General features: G+C 38.2%; 1 protein-coding gene across 1 annotated transcript in view; it reads left to right on the top strand.

The window, feature by feature from the left end:
* Positions 1–15,443, top strand: part of scn5lab (sodium channel, voltage gated, type V-like, alpha b) — a 257,645-nt gene that overhangs the window by 58,151 nt on the left and 184,051 nt on the right. The window contains exons 2-4 of the mRNA XM_038305734.1: positions 1,385–1,549; positions 3,215–3,358; positions 5,121–5,239. Coding sequence (XP_038161662.1) covers positions 1,427–1,549; positions 3,215–3,358; positions 5,121–5,239 — 386 coding nt within the window. The 5' untranslated portion in view covers positions 1,385–1,426. The remainder of the gene's footprint in view (positions 1–1,384; positions 1,550–3,214; positions 3,359–5,120; positions 5,240–15,443) is intronic.

Raw genomic sequence — 15,443 nt, 5'->3', positions numbered from 1 at the left:
GTTGACTTTACTTGAAATCCAGCAGCTTCTGCTGCTTGCAGTCGTAGCATTAATCTCTTTTACTTTCTTTCACGCCTGCATCAGTTGTTAGATCTTTCCAGCAGTTTTATTCCGGTTCTCTTGTGCTTTTTTAATAGTTTAAGTTTCTGTGTGATCCGTCCAATCACATTCAGTTTCACCACCTTCCCTGGTGAAAACATCCAGATTAGTTTCTGTTTCCTCCCAGAGAATCGTTTAGAAATACGACATTTTGGCATCCTGACGTGGAAGTTCAGAACAAACCTCGTTAACCTGTTTTTCTTCAGGCTTCAGAGCGGCTAAAGTTCAAGCTATCCAACTCCAGCGTATCCTGCGCCTCAGATGCTCAGAAGATGCTCCTGCTGCTCATTACGCGCTGCAGGACCTTCTGCTGCACCTTGATGCGAATCAAGCGTTGAGTTTGCAAGGAAACCTGCTGCTCCTGCTGCTCCTGCTGCTTTAGATGTGAACGTAGCATTAGGAATAGGAGAGGCACATTCCAGGATTCTACACTTGATTTTTGTTGTTTAAATATTAATAAATATGAATGAAAACTTCACTGTCCCCCTTTCCTATTTGAATTTTGATGATATGTATTTATTTTTATTTAGTGAGGTGCGCTCTAGTCTGGAAAATCCCGTATTTCTAATCAATCAGCAGCATCTGTTGCTTCATCTTTTTACTCTCTGCTGTGGAAAATGAATCTAAATGATGAAGGGAACCTGTCCTTTTCCTTTTCCTCACTCCTATTGACCTAAATCCCTCTCAGAATGACTAGACTGCTTCAAATTCCCGCGAGCAATCAACTTTAAACAACGACCCTGCCATCCACACTAGTGTTTGTGTTTGAAGGGAAATCCTGTTGAAACCGGAACAGAGACCAACTGATGATTCTGGAGTGAAGGAAACCCAAAGTTTAGGGCGGATAAAGGGAAGGTGTGCTCCGCTGCTGAGAGGAACAGGAGGAGGTAGATGTGATTCGCCTCCATCTGGGTTTTTTTCAGGCTGATTGCTGCTGTTCAAACCCTCAGAGTTGAGCTTTAATGGTGTGATGCTGTGGGTCGTCCTGAGCTGCAGGTCGCTGTCTCAGAGGATGCAATCAACCTGCACCAGAAGAAATCACTAAATCACACCCCGGGTCCTCGAATCAAGCGCTCCTCGTCTCATTATTCAAGGATTCAAAGTATTCTCAACAGGTGTTTGAACAGTCTGACATCAGATTATACTAACAGGCTATATGAGAGAAACCATCAAGCTTTTCTCTCCGTCTAAAGATGATTATTATTTAAAAATCCAGATGTTCTGGGAAGCAGAATGTTAGATATTAAAAGTGGGACGTATATTCTTTGTGTTTGCATGTCTTCAGCTGGTATACTGGACCAGTTAGCAGCAGGATCAGGATGAGAAGATGGCTGGCTGTGTGTTTCCAATGGGACCAGAGAGCTTTAAGCGCTTCACGCCGGACTCCCTGGCGGCCATCGAACAGCGCATCACCCAGGAGGAGGCCCGACGCAAAAAGCAATACCAGGAGGTACGGATTCACAGACAGACACAAACAGGGAGCCCTCACTGGGGAAAAATTAAAGTCTACATCAGTCAGTTTATCTTAAAATAAATACATTTGTTCTTGGTTTGAGGAGATAAAAGAGACAATTTACACTTAAAATAAGAAAACAAAAAGAGATAAACGTCTTATTTCAAGTGAATTTTATCTAATTGTCTTATTTTGAGACCAAATTAAGGGGAAATACACTTAATTTAAGACATTTTTTACCGATGTTTTTTCAGTGCAGCCGCTGCCGATGGTGTTTAGCCTTAAACTGAGCAGGAAAATAAGACGACCTGCCAATGAAATGAGATTTTCTTCCTCTTAAAATAAAAAAAATAGATAATATGAACTTGGAAAAAAAAAAGAAATATATTATTATGTTAAATGTCTCACTTACCTCCTAAATTCAAGAAAAAAATGCACAAATTTTAAGAAAAAATGACTAGATTTTTTGCAGTGTGCAGGCTACACTGCAAAAAACATCTAGAAATAAGTAAAAATGTCTTAAATTAAGTGTATTTACCCTTATTTTAAGCAGGTAAATAAGATGATCTGCCAATAGAATGAGTATTTTTAAGATGATTAGATAAAATGCACTTGAAATAAGACAAAGCAATTGTTTTTTTCTTATTTTAAATGTAATTTGTCTTGTTCCATTGGCAAAGTGTCTCACCTCCTCAATTCAAGAAAAAATGCACCTAATTTGAGCAAAAATTACTTATTTAGATTTCCATTTTTTGCAGTGTAATAACCAGTTAAGCTAAACCAGCCTCCATTCTACCAACACTGGAAAAAACTATCTAAAAAGAAGTACACATTTCTTAAATTAAGTGTATTTACCCTTAATATGAGCAGGTAAATGAGATAGTTTGATTATTTTCACTCTTAAAATAAGATAATTAGATAATATGCACTTAAATAAGATTGTGTTTTTTTATTTTAAATGCAAATCATCTTGTTCCATTGGCAAAATGTCTCTTTTATCTCCTCAATCCAAGAACAAATGAACTTATTTTAAGAAAAAATGTTTTATTCAGATTTAGATTTTTTCCAATGTTGGACTTAAAAAACTCCATAACAGCATTTTGTTGATTTAGGGGTGAAAACTTGGGCGATTTTTGTGCTTTTAGATCAAATATGGATGCTACACTGCAAAAATGATCTAGAAATAAGTAAAAACTTCTTAAATTAAGTGTATTTACCCCTAATTTGAGCAGGTAAATGTGATGATTTGCCAATGGAATGAGTATTTTTAAATAAAATGCACTTGAAATAAGACAATGGAATTGCATTTTCGTGTTTTAAATCTAAATTGTCTTGTTCCATTGACAAAATGTCTCTTTTATCTCCTCAATGTAAGAACAAATGCACAGATTTTAAGAAAAAAATTCTTATCTAGATTTGGATTTTTTCCAGTGTAAGCTAGCTAAGCTAACAGTATTTAGCGTTACACTTTTCCTCAGAAACACAAACATGTTAGTAAAAGTAAAGAGGCTACAACAAAGAACAGCAGAAATAATTTACAGTTCCTGATCTAAAAGGTGAAAAGTTTGTCAGACAGAAGATTTAAAATATAAAACAGGTAGAAACCGCAGAGCGACTGATGAGAAGCTGATGTTGTTGTTTCTGTCGGTGGTTTTACTGCAGGACCTGGGCGACGTGGAGCTCCCCCGGCCCCGGCCCGACCTGGAGGCAGGAAAACAGCTGCCCCGCATCTTCGCTGACATCCCCTCTCACCTGGTGGGCGTTCCCCTGGAGGACATCGACCCGTACTACTTCAAGGACAAGAGGGTGGGACCCAATCACCATCTCTGGATTCGTATCCATGTTTTAAAGATTTGCTTTAGATATAAATAAAAAGGTGTTAAACACCAGAGGCAGAGGTCACAGAGCAGAGGAGATAAAAACAGGATCCATTAAGGTGGAGCTGCTTCTGAATAGAGTTAAATTATCTGATAAAAAACAGAATTCTGACCATTTTTAACCAAAAATGATGAATTTAGTGCGATTTTCCTTTGAATTAAACACAAACATGTCGACATTTAACTGCAGGGTTTCAGTTTTTTCATGACCTTGAAAACCTGCTGGTCCATACGGAAGAGGATTAGGGCCGATGAAAAAAAAAAAATTAACTGATTTTTAAATTTTATTTCAGTTTAGTATGACTTTAATCTCAGATTTCTGACTTTTTTCTCAGAATTCTGACTTTTTTTTAGAATTCTGACTTTTTTATTGTCAGAATTTAGTCAGAATTCTGACTAAATTCTGACAATAAAAAAGTCAGAATTCTAAAAAAAAAGTCAGAATTCTGACTTTAATCTCCGAATTCTGACTTTTTTTTAGAATTCTGACTTTTTTATTGTCAGAATTTAGTCAGAATCCTGACTAAATTCTGACAATAAAAAAGTCAGAATTCTAAAAAAAAAGTCAGAATTCTGACTTTAATCTCCGAATTCTGACTTTTTTTTAGAATTCTGACTTTTTTATTGTCAGAATTTAGTCAGAATCCTGACTTTCATCTCAGAATTCTGAGAAAAAAGTCAGAATTCCCCAGAATTTCCCATGTTAAACTGAAATAAAATTTAAAAATCAGTCAACTTTTTTTTTCAGTGGCCCTAATCCTCTTCCGTAGGTCCAGAATCCAGAGCTGCAGGACTTTACTGTAACATCTGCATTAAAAAGTTCTTCCTTCTACTATAAAGCATAGATCTAGGTGCTATAGCTGCAGATCAGAATACCCATAGTCTTTAATTTAGCTCTTTAGTTTATCTATTTAGTTTTTCATGATTCAATTTTGCAATCTAGCAGCAGCGTTGCACATTTCATTTGCAATCTGGATTCAAAGTTCAAAGGTTAACTCTGTGCTGCAGAGCAGGTTGCCACAGCAGACAGATAGAGAGAGGCCAATGGTCGTCTCGCTCAGGAGGACAGAGTACGGTGCTTTTATGTCGCCAAAGTCTCCATCAACTAAGAAAAAAACGGGTAGATTTGGTGCCAGTCTGTTTTTTTTTTAATAAAGACGCTAGGAGGTCTGGAAAGGCAATAAATTGAGAGAGAAAAATCGCAAAGTTGGCAACAGCGGAGCAGAAGAAATATGTCTTTGCTCCCCAGTCCAGAGGAAGTCCCGCCCCCAGAGGTGCAGAGAATCTGATCTGTTAGATGCAGTTTGAAAAGAATTCATAAAACTCAATCTGAAAAACAGAATTTTTAAGAAATAAAATGTGAAAATATAAAATCTCTAAAACACAAGAAACTTAATTTTTTATATTTGTAATTACAGCTTTTTTCAAAGTCTCATTTCTAGATTGTTTATTAAATTTAATTACATTTAATTAATTATTAATTTACAAAAAACAATTTTTTTTGCTTGAAACAATAATGGACCAAAAGTCACTCCGTAGAATCTGGACTAAAGCAAGCTGTAAAGACCAGAGCCAGTTTTGCTCCTCAGTAATTAACGGTAACGATGTTTTTCTGGGTGAATCTGCGCCGTTCTGCCGCTCAGACTCAAACCAATGATGGAAACACGTTTCTGTCTGTTTTTTCCTTCCAGACTTTCATAGTCCTGAACAAAGGGAAGGCCATCTTCCGCTTCAGCGCCACGTCCGCCCTCTACATGTTCAGCCCGTTCCACCCCATCCGTAAACTGGCCATCAGGATCCTGGTCCATTCATATCCTTTTGCTCTCTGTATGTTCTCTGTGTGCTGTCTGTGTTCTGCAGGGTGGGTCAAAGGTCAGGCGCCGATCTTGACTTAAAGGATCCAGGCTGAGCCAATGGCGGCGAGGCTAGCTGTTGGTTAGAGCTGAATATGGAAGATGCTCATTATGAGATAATTAAAGCGACGCTCCACTTATTAAACGCATAAAGTTATCCAAGTGATAAAGATGTTATTTTTAAAAAGGCTTTTCACTCAATTCAAGAACAGTTTTATACATCATGTCATATTAATGATTTATCCTGGAAATGAGGCTGACATAACTTCTGGGACGTATTTCTATTCTATTCAGTTTATTTCTATAGCTCCAATTCAGTTTTCTATCTAAGGAAAACCAGCTGATTGCATCGACTCATTGACTCTTCAGCAATCCCTCACACTAAGCATGCTTGTAGCGACAGTGGAGAGGAAAAACTCCCTTTGAACAGGAAGAAACCTCCAGCAGAACCAGGCTCAGTGTGAGCGGCCATCTGCTGAGGCCCACTGGGGTTCAAGGAGACAGAAGCAGACATAGAAAAAGAAGCATAGATACAAAAGGCAACTGTCAACCAGCTCCACAGGCGGCCCCGTCCAGGAAACACACAGCCAGGCAGACGAGCTCCGAGCCAGCTCCCATGTCAGAGGATGAAGAGAGCACATCCAGTTAGTCACAGTCAGAGAAACAGGACTACACTGGAAAACGCTAGTTTCTCAGCATCACCCCTGGACAGGAGATTTATCATTTTTGCAATATTCCTCAGATGAAAGAAGGAAATTCTAGAAATCTCTTTGATCTGGGATTTAAATGACAGGTCCTGATCAAAAACAACACCAAGATTTTTTTACTTTATTATCAGTTTAATCCCATCCTGATGAAGTGAGTGTTCATACGTCTCCCAGCTCAGTTTCAGCAGCTGAATCCTGATTCATTTGCAAACTGATGTGCATTAAAGTGGAAACAGGCGTCAGTAAGAAACAAGCTGCCGTTTAAAATGTCAGGATTTCTCTCTAAATCTTAATCTCCACCGACCACAAATATCTCTGCTGAGACTTTTCATTCCAGATAATAAATGTGCCTGTTTCTGCTCCCAGTCCAGCGATTAGTGCTGTGTTTAAATGGCAGCCAGTAGATGGGTGATGTGAGTGCACTTCCTCCATTAATCAGCAGAATAATGAAGCTAGTTTTTTTTTCTAAAAGCACTTGCTGGTGAAACACCAACACACTGACTTATCCCATTAAAAGCTCAATTATGGCTGCAAACAAATCTGTTTTCTCTTCTCCCGACATGAACGGCTCAGCAGAGGCTTTGCTTTCGCTGCATGGATTTAAGTTTGGAGGAAACGGCTGCAGAATATACATGTAGAGCCTCTTCTGTTCGTCCCAGGACGGTTTGATCGACTCTTTGGACTCAGTGGTGACTGATTGACTCCGAAAAAGTTAAAAAAGTTAAAATCAATCCTCTGGACTTTGTTTCCAAGTTTGAAGACGTTTCTCTTCCATCCATGAAGATTTTTAATTTCAAAAAGTCAGAAATAGCGTTTAGTTCCAGGTTTTATCCAGCAGCCCAACAAAGCCTGGTTTTAGTTTAGAAAACATGAAAATAGAAACGGATGAACGGGTCCCCCCCTTTGGAATGGGGGTCGTTAGGGTCATTATCGGCCTGCAATACCTGATACTAGCGATGCAGGATATCGGGATTTTGGCCGATATCCGATATGCCGATATTTTAAAACTCATGTAGCCGATAACCGATATCGATACCGATGTTAAAGCTGGACAAAAATAAGTAGTCATTGAAAATAGCAGTTTTGTTATCCATTTCTGACACTTTGAAAAATAATAAACTCAAATATATTTTCATATGCTGATATCAAATAGATTTTTAAAAACGCGGTATCGATCTATTTTACTTTCAGAATCGTTCTGTTACAAACTCTCGTGATATTTTGCAAATTCTTGTGAGATTTTGTTAGTAAAATAGATCGATACCGCGTCAATATATCAACATATAAAAATATGGCAACATTTGGTGAATTTTCGGGGGATTTCGTAGCATAACGATGACATATAGCAATATTTCATTAGTAAAAGAGATTGATATGGTGTTTTTAAAGGGCAATATATCAGCATATGAAGATATTGGGATATTTTAATGGATCAATATTTTTTCCCTCGTCTTTAGAAGTTTTTAAGTCTGTAAAAAAGAAGTTTTTGAGAAACAAATAGTAGTATTTTTTTTTAGACTTTAGAAACTCAGAAGCTGATCAAATATCGGGTTAAATATCGGTGGGGGGGCCGATGTCCGATATTCAGTTTTAAGGCCGATACCGATAGGGGGCCGATTATATCGTGCATCCCTAGTTATTTAGAAAAACAAACACTAAAGTGATTTTAACCTCCCACCAAACATCGACCCAAAGGTTCCAGAACCAGGATGAAGCTCCATCTTCATAATTCAATCCAATTAGAGTAAAAGCAGGTTAAATAAGCAAAACTGTTCCTGTAGTGGAAGCTTAAACCTGCAGGATCCGTCCTCAGCTCCTGACTTAAGCATTTATTCACCCTCTAATCCAGCAGTTAGTGATCAGAGGGTTTCAGTTATTGAACGACTGAATGAGTTAAGGCCAGAACTCACCGGTTTTTACGGCGTTTTAATCTACGATCTGATGTTTTTTCCATATTCAACTGACGGCGTATAGAGGCGCTCTGACTAGGCAGGGTGAGCAGATCTCTGCAGATTGTTTTCACTTCTGTCACACATTAAAACTATTTCCCACATTTGACTTCGACAGATTATTAAAAGTTATAAAAACAGCGGTGCATTCTATAAAGCAAAGCTCCTCTTAACGAGTCTATGCAGCATCTAGAACTAGAACAGATAGAAAATGTTCATTTATTAATAACCTAACGAGATCTACGTCTGAAGAAAAGAAAAACGCAGCAATAGCAGATAATGGCCGATACCGATAGGGGGCCGATTATATCGTGCATCCCTACCTGATATTGGCCCATTCCTCTGAAAAGGCAGTCGTTAAGGGTCATTGTTGGCCTGGCGAGGTATTTTGTTCCCCTGCATAGTGACGGCGGCTGCATTGATGGAGGGAAGGAATCAACTCTATCGCTGCATTGCAGGTTTCTGAAAGCTCTCTGTTTAAGGTTGTTTTTTCTTTCTTAACAAAGATGGCTTCCTTCACGCTCCTACAAAAAACTCCTATAAAGTTACGACTTTTTCTCATAATGTTACCACTTTATTCTATAGTTACTATTTTATTCTCACAATAAAAAGATAAAATAATTCTCCGTCGTAGTACGGAAACATGACGGTCTTACTAAAAGCTGAGTCATGAAATCAGAACCTTATTTTTCTACATTTCCTTTCATTCTTGCAGCTGCAATCCTTTACTTTATTTCTTTTATAAATCAGACTTTATTTTATTTCTTTTATAAATCAGACTGTAGTAATGTGAAATGTGTAAACAATACAGTCATATTCAACCTTATGTTGCTGTTTGATTTATCAGTTTCTGTATTCATTTTTGTTCTCAGTTCCTCCAGTTTATAATATTTTTATTGGTTGGACGTGTCACAAATCTTTAATTGAGTTAATTACAGGATCCATTATTAATTAATAGAAATTAACCAGTTAAATCCCAGCCCTTATTGTTATTATTTTAAAGATTTGGTTAAAATAATGGATAAAACACTGAAACCTCTTCAGGTTTTTTTCCTCTCCTCCCCGTTCCTGATAACTCATCTTATCTGTCTGATGTTAAACTACCCAGCGATAAATTTCCCTCCTCTGCTGATAACCTGCATTAAATACCTTTAATGCAGCTGAAGTAATTACAGGGTAATAAGTAGAATAAAGAGGATTTTTCCTTTTACAAATCACGGTTGATTAGAATAAAAACAAAGGCTGGCAGCAGCGGCTCTCAAAGTGTCTCAGAGCTTTTAGGCCCACACATCATTAGTCATGGTGCTCTTCAGTGCTGCATAATGGCTGCTGTGAACTGGCAGAGATCTCCTGTAAGGAGGCTGTTTGCTGGACAGACTGGGAATCGTACCTGCAGCCCCACGGCGAACGCAGCTCATCCTGACGGGTCTGAGGCAGATACCATCAGGAGCCGAAAACACGAACAGTCAATAACGGTCAGGATGGCTCCTCTCTGACCTGAAGGATTGAAATGGACTCCTTACTGTAGAAGCTGTTATTGACATGTTTGGGTCAATTCTATTCATTCTATTTCTATAGCTCCAATTCAACCAGATCATCCAGTCAGATTGATTCAAAGTTTTCTATCTAAGGAAAACCAGCTGATTGCATCGACTCATTGACTCTTCAGCAATCCCTCACACTAAGCATGCTTGTAGCGACAGTGGAGAGGAAAAACTCCCTTTGAACAGGAAGAAACCTCCAGCAGAACCAGGCTCAGTGTGAGCGGCCATCTGCTGGGATTCTAACTGTAGATCCAGATGTTTTAGCTGCAGAACTTGGTTCTAACTGTAGATCCAGATGTTTTAGAGGTTGGTTTCTAACTGTATATCCAGATGTTTTAGAGGTTGGTTTCTAACTGTATATCCAGATGTTTCAGAGGTTGGTTCTAACTGTAGATCCAGATGTTTTAGAGGTTGGTTTCTAACTGTATATCCAGATGTTTCAGAAGTTGGTTCTAACTGTAGATCCAGATGTTTTAGAGGTTGGTTTCTAACTGTATATCCAGATGTTTCAGAGGTTGGTTTCTAACTGTAGATCCAGATGTTTTAGCTGCAGAACTTGGTTCTAACTGTAGATCCAGATGTTTTAGAGGTTGGTTTCTAACTGTATATCCAGATGTTTCAGAGGTTGGTTTCTAACTGTAGATCCAGATGTTTCAGAGGTTGGTTCTAACTGTAGATCCAGATGTTTCAGAGGTTGGTTTCTAACTGTAGATCCAGATGTTTTAGAGGTTGGTTTCTAACTGTATATCCAGATGTTTCAGAGGTTGGTTCTAACTGTAGATCCAGATGTTTTAGAGGTTGGTTTCTAACTGTATATCCAGATGTTTCAGAAGTTGGTTCTAACTGTAGATCCAGATGTTTTAGAGGTTGGTTTCTAACTGTATATCCAGATGTTTCAGAGGTTGGTTTCTAACTGTAGATCCAGATGTTTTAGCTGCAGAACTTGGTTCTAACTGTAGATCCAGATGTTTTAGAGGTTGGTTTCTAACTGTATATCCAGATGTTTCAGAGGTTGGTTTCTAACTGTAGATCCAGATGTTTCAGAGGTTGGTTCTAACTGTAGATCCAGATGTTTCAGAGGTTGGTTTCTAACTGTAGATCCAGATGTTTTAGAGGTTGGTTTCTAACTGTATATCCAGATGTTTCAGAGGTTGGTTTCTAACTGTAGATCCAGATGTTTCAGAGGTTGGTTTCTAACTGTAGATCCAGATGTTTCAGAGGTTGGTTTCTAACTGTAGATCCAGATGTTTCAGAGGTTGGTTTCTAACTGTAGATCCAGATGTTTTAGAGGTTGGTTTCTAACTGTATATCCAGATGTTTTAGAGGTTGGTTTCTAACTGTATATCCAGATGTTTCAGAGGTTGGTTTCTAACTGTAGATCCAGATGTTTCAGAGGTTGGTTTTTACTGTATATCCAGATGTTTCAGAGGTTGGTTTCTAACTGTAGATCCAGATGTTTCAGAGGTTGGTTTCTAACTGTATATCCAGATGTTTCAGAAGTTGGTTTTAACTGTAGATCCAGATGTTTCAGAGGTTGGTTTCTAACTGTATATCCAGATGTTTCAGAGGTTGGTTTCTAACTGTAGATCCAGATGTTTTAGAGGTTGGTTTCTAACTGTATATCCAGATGTTTCAGAGGTTGGTTTCTAACTGTAGATCCAGATGTTTTAGCTGCAGAACTTGGTTCTAACTGTAGATCCAGATGTTTTAGAGGTTGGTTTCTAACTGTATATCCAGATGTTTTAGAGGTTGGTTTCTAACTGTATATCCAGATGTTTCAGAGGTTGGTTTCTAACTGTAGATCCAGATGTTTTAGAGGTTGGTTTCTAACTGTATATCCAGATGTTTCAGAGGTTGGTTTCTAACTGTAGATCCAGATGTTTCAGAGGTTGGTTTCTAACTGTAGATCCAGATGTTTCAGAGGTTGGTTTCTAACTGTAGATCCAGATGTTTCAGAGGTTGGTTTCTAACTGTAGATCCAGATGTTTTAGAGGTTGGTTTCTAACTGTATATCCAGATGTTTTAGAGGTTGGTTTCTAACTGTATATCCAGATGTTTCAGAGGTTGGTTTCTAACTGTAGATCCAGATGTTTTAGCTGCAGAACTTGGTTCTAACTGTAGATCCAGATGTTTTAGAGGTTGGTTTCTAACTGTATATCCAGATGTTTTAGAGGTTAGTTTCTAACTGTATATCCAGATGTTTCAGAGGTTGGTTTCTAACTGTAGATCCAGATGTTTTAGAGGTTGGTTTCTAACTGTATATCCAGATGTTTCAGAGGTTGGTTTCTAACTGTAGATCCAGATGTTTCAGAGGTTGGTTTCTAACTGTAGATCCAGATGTTTCAGAGGTTGGTTTCTAACTGTAGATCCAGATGTTTCAGAGGTTGGTTTCTAACTGTAGATCCAGATGTTTTAGAGGTTGGTTTCTAACTGTATATCCAGATGTTTTAGAGGTTGGTTTCTAACTGTATATCCAGATGTTTCAGAGGTTGGTTTCTAACTGTAGATCCAGATGTTTCAGAGGTTTGTTTTTACTGTATATCCAGATGTTTCAGAGGTTGGTTTCTAACTGTAGATCCAGATGTTTCAGAGGTTGGTTTCTAACTGTATATCCAGATGTTTCAGAAGTTGGTTTTAACTGTAGATCCAGATGTTTTAGAGCTTGGTTTCTAACTGTATATGCAGATGTTTCAGAGGTTGGTTTCTAACTGTATATCCAGATGTTTCAGAGGTTGGTTTCTAACTGTATATCCAGATGTTTCAGAGGTTGGTTCTAACTGCAGATCCAGATGTTTTAGAGGTTGGTTCTAACTGTAGATCCAGATGTTTCAGAGGATGGTTTCTAACTGAAGATCCAGATGTTTTAGAGGTTGGTTTCTAACTGTAGATTTAGATGTTTCAGAGGTTGGTTCTAACTGTAGATCCAGATGTTTTAGAGGTTGGTTCTAACTGTAGATCCAGATGTTTCAGAGGTTGGTTTCTAACTGTAGATCCAGATGTTTTAGAGGTTGGTTTCTAACTGTATATCCAGATGTTTCAGAGGTTGGTTTCTAACTGTAGATCCAGATGTTTCAGAGGTTGGTTTTAACTGTAGATCCAGATGTTTCAGAGGTTGGTTTCTAACTGTAGATCCAGATGTTTCAGAGGTTGGTTTTAACTGTAGATCCAGATGTTTCAGAGGTTGGTTTCTAACTGTAGATCCAGATGTTTTAGAAGTTGGTTTTAACTGTAGATCCAGATGTTTCAGAGGTTGGTTTCTAACTGTAGATCCAGATGTTTCAGAGGTTGGTTTCTAACTGTAGATCCAGATGTTTTAGAGGTTGGTTTCTAACTGTAGATCCAGATGTTTTAGAGGTTGGTGTCTAACTGTATATCCAGATGTTTCAGAGGTTGGTTTCTAACTGTATATCCAGATGTTTCAGAGGTTGGTTTCTAACTGTATATCCAGATGTTTCAGAGGTTGGTTTCTAACTGTAGATCCAGATGTTTCAGAAATTGGTTTTAACTGTAGATCCAGATGTTTCAGAGGTTGGTTTCTAACTGTAGATCCAGATGTTTCAGAGGTTGGTTTCTAACTGTAGATCCAGATGTTTCAGAGGTTGGTTTCTTACTGTATATCCAGATGTTTCAGAGGTTGGTTTCTAACTGTAGATCCAGATGTTTCAGAGGTTGGTTCTAACTGTAGATCCAGATGTTTCAGAGGTTGGTTTCTAACTGTATATCCAGATGTTTCAGAGGTTGGTTTCTAACTGTATATCCAGATGTTTCAGAGGTTGGTTTCTAACTGTAGATCCAGATGTTTCAGAGGTTGGTTTCTAACTGTAGATCCAGATGTTTCAGAGGTTGGTTTCTAACTGTAGATCCAGATGTTTCAGAGGTTGGTTTCTAACTGTAGATCCAGATGTTTCAGAGGTTGGTTTCTAACTGCAGATCCAGATGTTTCAGAGGTTGGTTCTAACTGCAGATCCAGATGTTTCAGAGGTTGGTTTCTAACTGTAGATCCAGATGTTTTAGAGGTTGGTTTCTAACTGTATATCCAGATGTTTTAGAGGTTGGTTTCTAACTGTATATCCAGATGTTTCAGAGGTTGGTTCTAACTGTAGATCCAGATGTTTCAGAGGTTGGTTTCTAACTGTAGATCCAGATGTTTCAGAGGTTGGTTTCTAACTGTATATCCAGATGTTTCAGAGGTTGGTTTCTAACTGTATATCCAGATGTTTCAGAGGTTGGTTTCTAACTGTAGATCCAGATGTTTTAGAGGTTGGTTTCTAACTGTATATCCAGATGTTTTAGAGGTTGGTTTCTAACTGTATATCCAGATGTTTTAGAGGTTGGTTTCTAACTGTATATCCAGATGTTTCAGAGGTTGGTTTCTAACTGTAGATCCAGATGTTTTAGAGGTTGGTTTCTAACTGTATATCCAGATGTTTTAGAGGTTGGTTTCTAACTGTAGATCCAGATGTTTCAGAGGTTGGTTTCTAACTGTAGATCCAGATGTTTCAGAGGTTGGTTTCTAACTGTAGATCCAGATGTTTCAGAGGTTGGTTTCTAACTGTAGATCCAGATGTTTTAGAGGTTGGTTCTAACTGTAGATCCAGATGTTTCAGAGGTTGGTTTCTAACTGTAGATCCAGATGTTTTAGAGGTTGGTTCTAACTGTAGATCCAGATGTTTCAGAGGTTGGTTTCTAACTGTATATCCAGATGTTTCAGAGGTTGGTTTCTAACTGTAGATCCAGATGTTTCAGAGGTTGGTTTCTAACTGTAGATCCAGATGTTTCAGAGGTTGGTTTCTAACTGTAGATCCAGATGTTTCAGAGGTTGGTTTCTAACTGTAGATCCAGATGTTTCAGAGGTTGGTTTCTAACTGTATATCCAGATGTTTCAGAGGTTGGTTTCTAACTGTATATCCAGATGTTTCAGAGGTTGGTTTCTAACTGTATATCCAGATGTTTCAGAGGTTGGTTCTAACTGCAGATCCAGATGTTTTAGAGGTTGGTTCTAACTGTAGATCCAGATGTTTCAGAGGATGGTTTCTAACTGTAGATCCAGATGTTTTAGAGGTTGGTTTCTAACTGTAGATTTAGATGTTTCAGAGGTTGGTTCTAACTGTAGATCCAGATGTTTTAGAGGTTGGTTCTAACTGTAGATCCAGATGTTTCAGAGGTTGGTTTCTAACTGTAGATCCAGATGTTTTAGAGGTTGGTTTCTAACTGTATATCCAGATGTTTCAGAGGTTGGTTTCTAACTGTAGATCCAGATGTTTCAGAGGTTGGTTTTAACTGTAGATCCAGATGTTTCAGAGGTTGGTTTCTAACTGTAGATCCAGATGTTTCAGAAGTTGGTTTCTAACTGTAGATCCAGATGTTTTAGAAGTTGGTTTTAACTGTAGATCCAGATGTTTCAGAGGTTGGTTTCTAACTGTAGATCCAGATGTTTCAGAGGTTGGTTTCTAACTGTAGATCCAGATGTTTTAGAGGTTGGTTTCTAACTGTAGATCCAGATGTTTTAGAGGTTGGTTTCTAACTGTATATCCAGATGTTTCAGAGGTTGGTTTCTAACTGTATATCCAGATGTTTCAGAGGTTGGTTTCTAACTGTATATCCAGATGTTTCAGAGGTTGGTTTCTAACTGTAGATCCAGATGTTTCAGAGGTTGGTTTCTAACTGTAGATCCAGATGTTTCAGAGGTTGGTTTCTAACTGTAGATCCAGATGTTTCAGAGGTTGGTTCTAACTGTAGATCCAGATGTTTCAGAGGTTGGTTTCTAACTGTAGATCCAGATGTTTCAGAGCTTGGTTTCTAACTGTATATCCAGATGTTTCAGAGGTTGGTTTCTAACTGTAGATCCAGATGTTTCAGAGGTCTGTTTCTAACTGTAGATCCAGATGTTTCAGAGGTTGGTTTCTAACTGTAGATCCAGATGTTTCAGAGGTTGGTTTCTAACTGTATATCCAGATGTTT

The sequence above is a fragment of the Cyprinodon tularosa genome, unplaced genomic scaffold (genome assembly GCF_016077235.1).
Source record: "Cyprinodon tularosa strain WSP-4 unplaced genomic scaffold, ASM1607723v1 ctg562, whole genome shotgun sequence".
Taxonomy (NCBI): domain Eukaryota; kingdom Metazoa; phylum Chordata; class Actinopteri; order Cyprinodontiformes; family Cyprinodontidae; genus Cyprinodon; species Cyprinodon tularosa.
The sequence above is the reverse complement of the archived record's forward strand: the minus strand, read 5'-3'. Positions and strand labels throughout refer to the sequence as shown.